Source organism: Alnus glutinosa, chromosome 13, assembly GCF_958979055.1.
Source record: "Alnus glutinosa chromosome 13, dhAlnGlut1.1, whole genome shotgun sequence".
Classification (NCBI taxonomy): Eukaryota; Viridiplantae; Streptophyta; class Magnoliopsida; order Fagales; family Betulaceae; genus Alnus; species Alnus glutinosa.
In genome coordinates, this window is record NC_084898.1 from 8,874,863 (window position 1) to 8,885,764 (window position 10,902).

General features: G+C 34.6%; 1 protein-coding gene across 2 annotated transcripts; it reads right to left on the reverse strand.

The window, feature by feature from the left end:
- Positions 1 to 2,305: 2,305 nt before the first annotated feature.
- LOC133853718 (uncharacterized) lies at positions 2,306 to 5,405 on the reverse strand. 2 transcript variants are annotated; one of them, XM_062289740.1, is made up of 3 exons: positions 5,292 to 5,376; positions 3,277 to 3,342; positions 2,306 to 3,014 (listed from the first exon to the last, which is right to left on the reverse strand). In XM_062289740.1, exon 3 carries the CDS (start codon positions 2,985 to 2,987, stop codon positions 2,445 to 2,447), a length of 543 nt encoding a protein of 180 aa, XP_062145724.1. In that variant the 5' UTR covers positions 2,988 to 3,014; positions 3,277 to 3,342; positions 5,292 to 5,376; the 3' UTR covers positions 2,306 to 2,444. The 2 variants fall into 2 exon arrangements, with proteins under 2 accessions (XP_062145724.1, XP_062145723.1); XM_062289739.1 differs by lacking the exon at positions 3,277 to 3,342 and having other exon boundaries at positions 5,292 to 5,405.
- Between the last annotated feature and the right edge of the window lie 5,497 nt (positions 5,406 to 10,902).

Here is a 10,902-nt window from a genome sequence, read left to right on the forward strand (position 1 = left end):
AATTAAGTGTCTTATTTTGAATGTTTTAAGGAGTATTTTTGTTTTCGTTTGTATAATTTACTCGATTTTTAGCCATTTTGTTTAGTTTGCTATGTATTTTTATAACAATGTTCAAAATTATATGGGTTTTATTTGTATCGAAATGTAATATGTATCACACCAATAATATTAGAGACCCCTACTATTTTTTTTATTAATGCTTTGATAATCATAATCTACAGGTTTTCTTCTTGCTTTTTTCTTCTTCTTTTTCTTTTTCTTTTTTTTTTTTCTTTATACTTCTTTTCATTTTAAACTACTGATATGGGAACAAAGATTTTAATATGTTTTAATTTATATGGATTGAAATACAATTAAGGGTCTTTTTTTGAATATATTTGAATTTTTTAATGGTTTTTTTTTTTTTTTTTGTATGATTCACTCAAAAAAAATTTTGAAGTGTGTGTTTTTTCTGCTTTTGAAAGCAAAATAAGGAAAAAAAAAATTATTTGATTAAGCATTAAACATGATGTGAAAGGATTTATTTGATTCATTAAATGTTGAGTGAAAAAATTTGTTTTATTTTGTAGGATTTGGCTTAGGTGCTGTAAAAAAAAATTGCAGCACCATCTTGACCATTGAAAAAACTACAGCACCTACGCTGTAATATTTGAAATTTAGATTTTCTTTTTGCTATTTTTTTTTAATACTTCTTTTTATTATAAACTACACCTATGTGAACAAATATTTTAAAAAGTTTTACTTTTTTTGGGTTAAAATAAAATTAAATGTCTTAGCCTTTATTATCTTTTTATTGAAAGATGTGTGATATATATATATTTTTTTTTACAAGCATTTTTTAAGCTATAATAAAAAAGTACGATGAAAATATGTCTAAATTCTGAAACTAAATTATAATGAAGAATCCCGCACATAGCAAGGGTTATGAGCTAGTTGTATATAATATTCAAGTTCATCTTTTTATTGATGTCAACTTCTTTAAATAGAAGAAAGATTACAAAGGAATTATGAAAACCTAATTCGACTGAGTACGTAGGAATCTAGTAGAAGACCTAATTTGACTAGGACTAGGGTTCTATTTGATTCTATATTATGATATTTCCAAATTAGAATATTACGTTTCCTTATTAGTGTGCGTTTGCGATTTTGTAAAAAAAAAAAAAAAAAAAAAAAAAAAAAAAATTAAAAAAAAATTAAAAAAAAATTAAAAAAATTAAAAAAAAATAAAAGTGCGATTTTAAATCAAATTTCAAAAAATGAACCGTTTGGGAATTGTGTTTTTAAAATATTGCGATTTAAAAATGTAGAAAACTACTTTTCAAATCACAGGCAATTGGAAGCTTTTTTGAAAACGTAGAATTTTAAAAGGCTAACTTGCGATTTTAAAAACCAGACTGTGATTTTGCCAATACTTAATTGCGTTTTTAAAAATCACTTTTTCAAATCCTACATTTTAAAATTACTATTTTTAAATCGTAGTTTTGAAATCTCAAACCCAAACGGATCTGAGACTAAGAATCTGCCTTGGAACGTGAGTTCCTTATTGGACTCCAACGGCTACTTAGTATGACTAATAATGTGAACGCATCATGGGCTCAGTGCGCATATGCCGAAACCTTCCAGCCAAGAATTGCTCAAATCGGCAATGAACATTTCATCCATTTGTTTTAGCATCATTCTCCTTCAACAACTCGTTTTCCAATCTTTCAAATTGATGATCTGACCGTTGATCAACCATGCCTGCCTCTGATACTAAGTTGATATAGTCCTAGATTAGTCAATGAAGTGGTAATGCAGCAGGATCCTTCTTATTTTTCTAGTGATATAAAGAAGAAAGAGAGACGGTTGTGATTTTGAGAGGCGATCTTCATGATTTTTCCTTCATTTTCTCTAGCTCTGTTTTATTGTTGAGAGAATCGAGTAAATGACTAAAACTGTTAGTTTTGAAGATATTTTGTTATGAAATTTCGTTCCATGTTATGGTTGAGAGGTTATCCTCACGATTTTGCTTCCATTCTTCAATTTAGTTGCTAAGAAAATTGAGTGTAGGAGAATGTTCAACTGATACAAAAATCATATAATCTGATGAAATAAGCAGTTGGTGATCAAAATTAATTGCAAGATGGTATCTTGGGGGGCTAAAATTAAACAAGATAGCCTTCCAATAAAGACACATTTCGGCATGATCTAATGCAAATAAAAGGTCACTCCAGTGAACACGTTACATCACATTTATGAAAAGTAACATAGTTTAGAGATGTGAGGGGTAAAAGACTAACAAAATTGTGAATGACGCTGAGAAAACATAGCATGGAACCCAATAATGGAGATATCAATTGAGTGTTCTTTAATTTATTTGTACCACAAAAATCTAGGTGTCATTCAAACTGGATATTAGCTTGCACTCATGTATGTGTGAGAAATAAATTTTCCTCCAGGAAAGTCTACTTCTCCGCTGAACTCACTTGCTGCCTAGCTCTGCGAATACAATCTTCAAAGTTTTTAACCAGAGGAGAACATTTAAGGGAGTCTTTGGCATGCTCCTTGTAGCACGCCAACCAAGCATCATTCTCAGCCAAGCAGGGCATAGGCTTCTGGTATGGAAGCTTGAACTCCTTGTCACGGAGATCCTTTGCTCTTTGTGTTACTTCCTGTACCATGTTCTCCTCCTGCTTCTGCAACCTCTCCAAAACCCTCTCACTATCATGAATGACAGATCGAATTGCATCCAACTCTGTGTAGGCAGATTGTGCAGGAGGGTTTATTGGTAGGAACACTGGAGGATGCAATGGCCATCCTGGAGGAGCAGCCCCCTTGGACGTTTCAGAATCATCAGAAATCTGCTTCCGGTTTGCCTTAGTATGGGGCTGTCTAGGCTCTCGTGGTACCTTAGATTTAGACCTTTTAGTTTTCTTCTTCAACTTTTCAGTGTCATCAGCAAGCCGATTAAGAAGGTTGCTGCTAATCTGAATAGAAAAGTCACCCATAACCAGAGTGACTCCCACACAAAATACCTGAAAACATCCAACGAAGTGATTGTGTGGGATTAGAAACATACAATGCAAACTTTCCTTTTATACTTTCCGTGTCAGTAATGAGTTCTTTCATTAGGTATCTAGCTCATAATAATAGAGTGACAAATGAACACAACAGGGGTACTCAAGCCACAATAAGCATAGCAAGCTTTGCAATGAGTGGGTAACTTTTTCAAGAAAAAGCCTTAATATTGTGAATAGAACCTTGAGCATGAGAGTATGAAAATCAGAAAAGGGAGACCTGGATTGCTGTTTTCCTGTGCTCGATCTACAGTTTGATCATTATTGTCAAATAATCCACGTGTCTCTATATCACAATATTGTCAAAAGACAGAAAAATCACTGGCAATCAGGTAAATACGGAGAGAAGAGATCTCCCATTAAACCTGAACTCGTATAATTATATCAGCCAAAACTCACATGAGGTATATGAATGTGTTCGAGCATACACATGAATGGCTAATATGGCACTAGTTGGGCCTAAACTCATAGGCTTAAGTTTTTGAGTTTGGTGATGCCCTAACATGCGATATTATGGTCTTACTAGAAGATTTCCCAAGATGTCATTCTCCCCCAACAAGTGGTATCAGAGCAGTATATGGTAAAATGGTACGGGTATGGATGAAGGTCCTAGAAGGGGTAAAATGTGCCAAGTACGGATCAGGGTCCATGTTGTAGGAACAAAGATGCATAACGCAAGTATGGACAAGGGTCCATGGAGTATGGATAAAGGTGCAAGGCGCAAGTACAAAGGAGAGTAGCAATATGGTGATGGATTCATACATGATGGGAAGATTGTTGAGTATACATGTGTGAGTGTAAAAAGGGTTGAATCCCACATTGGAAAGATGCTACAAATTTGAATGGTTAATATACCACTAGTTAGGCCTAAACTCATAGGCTTCAACTTTTACGTTAAGTGGTATCCAAAATTCTGTATTATGGTCTTACTGGAGGACTCTTCAAGATTCAATCTCCCAAATATGCGGTATAAGAGTTGATGACGGTGTACAATATGATGGAGTAATGCGGCCATGGATAAGGTTCCCTAGAGTAGGGGCAAAAGGTGTATCACACAATTATGGATGAGGGTCCCTAGAGTAGGGGCAAAAGGTGTATCACACAACTATGGATGAGGGTCCCTAGAGTAGGAGCAAATATGCATATCACAGGCATGGACAAGAGTTCGTAAAGTAGGGATGAAAGTGTAAGGTGCAGGCACAAACAAGGCTCTTGGAGCAGGGACAAAGTTGCATGGCGCGAGCAAGCCCAAATGGCCCACAAGTGATCTTGGAGACAACCCATAAGATTGATTTAAAAAAGAAGGCTCCTGGTTAAGGTTGGGTATAAAAAAATGTGGTAATGGATTCACACATTAAGGAAAAATTGTTGAGTATACACGGGCAAAAGTGTGTTGCTCTATGTAATTTGAAAAAAGACAAATGCTTGTACTCTTAAGACCAATGAACTAAGCAATTCCCATCAAGAGAAAAAATAAATGCAACAGATGGACTTATTGAACCGTACTTCCAATTAAGATATTGGAAGACATTAAAAATTGCCACAATTAAAACTTTGAACCATCAAATGCTCAAAGGATGCAATGTTGAACTGCCAATACAGAGACAGAGGAGGCTTACGAGTTAAGTTTAATGTACAAGGTAAAAAAATTTAACAAACCAAGTGGAGACGTATAGCAAAATATGGAGTCATTGACATATAGCTTTATAGTTGAAGTCCGATGGAAATCGAAGGAAGCCCATCAGGGCCCCAAGTCTAGCCTAAATACAGTTCATTACATAAAACTAGAAATATGAGCTAAATTGCAAGAAACATCAACATTATGCAACCCCCGTTCATATTCGCTTGGATGATCACGTGACAAGCTCTCTTGCCACAGTCGTTCTTTCATTTAGAAAACATTAAAAACTTAAATTAAAAAAAGAAAAAGAAAAAGAAACAACCGGTACCCTTGCTAAGTTTTTCCCCAATACCCACAACCAAAAACAGTGTTTTTTCCAAATCACAGACAGTTGTTTTCCCAGATAACAAGGGCACACAAGAAAAAGGTATGCAGGCCTCGAACCAACCAAGGTCGAAAATTTCAGGAATTATAGAAATTGTGTAAACCTAACAACAAACATTGTAAAAATCAAACCATAGAATTCGACTAACGATGCTTCATTTTTGGTTGAAGAGTGCCTTAGATCTCCAACAAAAAGTAAAAGGAGGAGGGAGACAGAAAGAGGATCTAACCAGATGTCCGCAGAGTAGTCGGCGGGCGCCGGTGGGAATCGTCTCTGGCTATTGAGAACTCGACAATGGGGGATTCAAGCACGTGTGTTTTTGTTTTTGGGGGGCCGGGGGGGGGTTTGGGGGGTGCGTCCTGAACGAGAAGCTGGATTGGAGTTTGGAAGTGCAAAAGATTTTGAGTTTTATGTATTGGGTCCGTCTAATTTGAACTGCAGGCCCAATACAATGATAAGTCCACGTCCCAACATAATGACCACCACAGCAATTGGGTTCACTCTTAAAAGTGTTGGGTGAGGCCCAAAATTTATTAGAATAATTGCATCGATCACTGGTATTTGGGGTTGGCCTAAATTATGAATCACTTCCTGTGGTACAAAAAGTTCATGGAGAATTCTTGTGGTAAACTATAATTACGAATCACTTCCTGAACCCGTTTTCCGTCCATCAAGTTAATAGAATTTGTTAGTGGATTACAATACAAATGATATTTAGAGATTGTGTAACTATTTATATAACGTGACAAACTAACTGATTCTGATAACTTGGTGGATGAAAAAACGGGTTCAGGAAATTATTCATAATTATAGTTTACCACAAGAACCTTCCATGAACATTTTGTACCACAGGGTGTGATTTGTAATTTAGGTCAACCACAAGAATCAGTAGTACAATTATCCCAAACTTATTAGATTTTATATAGAGTTGGGTCAAGTTATGGTTCAATTCGTCTTGAGAGAGCTTTATTATTTATTTATTGTCTCTATAACTTTATTTGCATGTTGTAGCTTGGTTTCTTACATTTCGGTGTTTCGGTTTTTTATTTTTTTATTTTTTAAAATGTATTTTATTATAATTGAGTTATGAATTAATTTGCTTATAGAGTCGTTAAGTTTCGCCTATTCTTGGTAACTTTCCAGTTGACATGCGAAACATGGAGTCATAATTTCACACATTGCACCTAATAGCGTGATATATACAGTAATGTTAGAAGTCTCTCTTATGTCCCTTTAATAATAATGTGACTTTTAAAATCATTGTGTTTGGTATTGATCATTATTGAATTTTGATCAAATAGTATTTTTAAAAGTCATCTCATTATTGGAGAGATATAAGAGAAATATAAAAGGAACTTGTAGAATTACTCTGATATATATAATCACACTAATTTATAAGTAAATAGTAACAAATGTCACCATTTAGGGTGGTGGTTCAATGGCCCAAGAAAATCTCCAAAATTTTTAGGTACACACTAAGGCATGAGTTCGAATACCACAATGGAAATCTCCATGCTTGATTAGTGTAAACTACCTTTGCTTCCATTGATATTCTGGTAGGGCTGAGTCAAGCTATGACTCAAGTAGGACTTGAGGGAGCACTTGCGGTTCCAACCGTTTAAGCCCCTTTTGTGCAGCTCCTAGTGGGGAGGTATTACTATGGTCATGCCAAAATAGAATAGCCACAATTGGCCTCCCTGGCCTGCCCTTTTGAATTTTTTTTTTTTAAAAAAAAAAAAGGTATAAAAAAAAAAAAAAAAAAAAAAGGAAAAAAAAGAACAGAAGAAGTAACAAATGTCATAATATCCCTAGTATTACTTCTCTTCAAATACATGCTTCTTCTCTGTGCCAAAGAAAACAATGCCTTGTCAGCTAAATTTTTGAGCTAGCAATTAGCATTATTTTCCAATTGAATTAATGCTTCAAGGTTGTTAGTAATGTATTGGAAACAAAAGTACAAAAAAAGTCCCTTCAACTACCAATCATTTTCAATAAAGTCTTATAAAGTGACAAGCGTGACACTTTGATACATCAAACTACCAAACTGTGATGAAAAGGCCACTCCGTTAGATATCCCTGCCCGTTTGGATAGAAAAGTGGTCACGTGCCACGTGATCACTTTGACCAGAAAATTTCAAAAATGCCCTTATTTCACCTTTGAAAATCCAAAATTGCCCTTAAAAAAACTTAACCTAAAAAAAATTAAAATAACACTGGTGGCCGAACCACCCCCACATGGCTGGGTTGGCTTGCGACCTGAGGTTCTAAAAGACACGGCCTTTAACACCCTCAATCTGCTAGGGTTAATTTTGTTAACTTAGAAGTCTTAGAAGTGCAAAAGTCATAAATAGAACACACAAAGCTATAACTAAGGCTCCGTTATTTTAAAAAAATATTTTTCGGCATTTGGCTTCTACAGAAAATCAGCGACGGTGAAAAACAGTCAGCAACTTCTGGCAATCTCCAGCGAACACTGGTGGAGGATTTTGGCAACCTCCAGTAGGGACAGCAGGTAGCGCACCAAGCGGCTACGTGGATTTTAAATTTATAAGTTTACCACTCGCAATAGTATGTATCGATTGTACTATAGTAAGGGTGATCGAACCACAGAGATTATTGGTTGTTTTGCATAATGGAATATTAAAGAGCGTATCTAACTTAACTTAAAGATAAAAATGAAAGCAAAGGTTGTAGAATTGAAGCTACAACAATAAAGTGAAGGAATGAAAGCGGAAATTAAAAACAAACTAGGAGAAAACTTAGGGTATTGATCTTGTCCAGTCCTCAACCAATGAAATGCTTAAAGTCTATATGGATCTTCCTAACATACATGATATGAGCACGTAATGGGCGTCAACCATTACGATGACCTCGACATGAAAACACTTTTGTTAAGACGTAGTTATAAAGCACCTAGTTTTACATTAATCAACTCCACGTAAAGATTAGCCTATAATTGAAAAACGTTTACACTACGAAAGGCGTGGAGTGATTAATGCTCCCTACCTTACTACTTTACAACACATCCTAATAAGCATACACAATATATGAAAACCCTAGTTAGGCCAAAATGATAAGGTATCTAGTTTTACACCGAACGCATCAAGTAAAAGTTACACTATAATTGAAAAATGGTTTAAACTACCAAAGGTGTGAAACGACTGGTATTCCCTAGTATACCCTATAAGGTGACTCTAATGAGAAAACACACATTATGTCAAAAAGCATCATTGCACAAGACATCATTCTCTTTCAAAAATGTTGATTTTACTCATGAATCCAAGAAAACTCATAGACAAGCATAACTCTTTTCATGAATAAATGGATTGAAATATTGAAAACAAAACCTTTTAGCATGGGTTTTGCAATCCTCTAGCCTTACACAATCATCAAACATATTAAGAAAATTTCAAGAACATCAAGAACACTTCATGGTTTTTGGAGAGGATTTTGATTAAACCCTAATAACTAATTTAGCTAGACATGAAGTAAACTAATTTAAGCATAAAAATAATAAAGAAACATGATCAATATAAACAAAAAAAAATATATTGAAAGTATGGAATTCGGATTACATAAAAGAAATGAAAAGCATTAAAATTAACTAAGAAGATACACCTGAGAAAATGAAAGTCCCAAGAAAATGCATGCCTATTACTCTCATCCATGCCTCATATATATAGAGGATGAGATTTACAAAATAATATCTAAAGAAGAGATAAGATAAGATAGGATAAGATAGGATAGGATAGGATAGGATAAGATAAGATAAGATAAGATAAGAGATATTTGGAAATATCTAATAATATCTAAGAAATATCTAGAAAATATCTAAAAATATCTAGGAAATATCTAAGAAATATCTAGGAATATCTAAAAGAGTGACATGTCAACATTGTTCCAGATTGTTCCGAAAATATCCAAATTCGATCGATCGATTATAAAGTCGATCGATCGTATTTCGCTTGATCGCATTCGTGGTTGCCCTGTCTCGATCAATCGCATCTCGCACGATCGATTTTTCTTTAACTGATGATTCGATCGATCGATCTATTTGCCTTAGCCGAATCTTCACTTGGCAGGAGCAATTTTGAACTCTGAAAATGACCAAATCGCCCTTGATGTATTTTCAGGTCTAATTCAAGTGTTTTGAACTAGATTTCAACTAAGACCTGAAAATTAGACAAAACACAAAAATACAACAAAACGTTATATTTACAACACAAAACTAGGCATAACAAATGTAAATTAAGGGGTCTTCAATAGAATAATTCAAGACTTATCAACAGCGAATGGTGGCGGATTTCGGTGGACTTCGACTATAACACCCCAAAATTATTATTTGGATTAAGAATGCCTTATTAGTGTGAGATGTTATGATTGGTTCTAAGTGATAGGATGTGGAGTTTTAGGCTTTTAGAAATTTGTCTACGTAGGTGAACATTCGAAGTTGGATCTCAAACTCTCATTGGAAAACATTTGAAGTTGGATCCCAAACCCTTGAATTTGGATCCCGATTGGCCGATTGTTTGATGTCTGCCTAAGAGCATTTAATTTTCACCACCTCAGCCATCATGTGCATTAATTTGTTGCTTTAAATATCATTCTTACACCCTTAGCTTCCATTTTTGCCATCCTTAAGCTAAGAGAACCCTACATCTCTCAGATAAGCTTCGCGACCAAGTGGTCGGGGAAGTGTGGATTTGGAGAGAGAATGATCTCTCTTGAGGTCTTGTTTTGAAGGAAATATAATCCTTTAAGCTTAACCTTGACTCTATTACTATTGTTATCATGCTGTGCCTTTGTTTAGTTATTGTTTAGCTGTATTTTCGTGGGTTTAGCCTTGTAGTTGTAGATCGAGCACCTAGGGTTAATGTACTAGTATGGTTGATGGATATTGCATGGATAGTATATGGTTAGGACCTTGATAACTTAATGGATTTGCATGAATAACTTGATGATCAAAGAGCTTTAAGGTAAGAGTAATGTTAGGGACCATCTTTTCATATTCTTTTTATCCTCCCAAATTGATGTGGCTCTTAAAATCATCATTGAATTTTGGATGGATCACTATTGGACTTTGATTAAATGGTGATTTTGAAAGCCACATCAACTTTGAGAGGATAAAAGGATGGCTCCTAGCATTATTTTTAAGCCCATGAGTTTGATAAAGATTTATGCTAGATCTAGTATTGGGTTGGTTGTTTAAAGACAAAGACAAGATGTGTTATGCTTATAGACGATACTTGTGTGTAGAAAAATGTTTAGAACATTAATAAAATCTTGGAACGTGTTGTGTTAAGGTTTAGATAGGACTTTAGTGTGACGCCCCAGCCTTATACAATAAGGTCGTAAGTGAATATCTCTAATTTCTCATGTGATGTTACGACATCAGAGATAGAATCTCGCAACGAAATATTTTTTTTTCTTTTTAATACATTAATAATTCATCATATAATACATTTGAGTTTACTAAAATACCTTAAAGATAAATATTAACCTAGTTTAGTTTTATATAAATGCACACTAAATGCGTCAAATAAAAGTAAGTGCCACAAGCGACACCTAAGTATACATAATTAAACAATACTAAACATAAACTAAGTTAATGTCATATTACATATGCTGAAAGAAATAAGCATAAACAAATAAAGCTAGCTTCTCAGAGGCTAGCTGAAAACACACAGCAAATGGTCTAATAGTCATTAAAACTGGCAAAGGGACCTTCTCCCTCAACCTAAGGTCCTGCATCAAAGTCTATGTAAATAGGCAAACAAGTGAGTCTTCTGTTGCAATAATATAAGAGAATATTGGTTTATCAAAGCAATATTGATAATAAC

Bases quoted from the DNA above. Each gene is read 5' to 3' on its own strand.
- LOC133853718 (XM_062289739.1), bottom strand. From the start codon at position 2,987: ATGGGTGACTTTTCTATTCAGATTAGCAGCAACCTTCTTAATCGGCTT.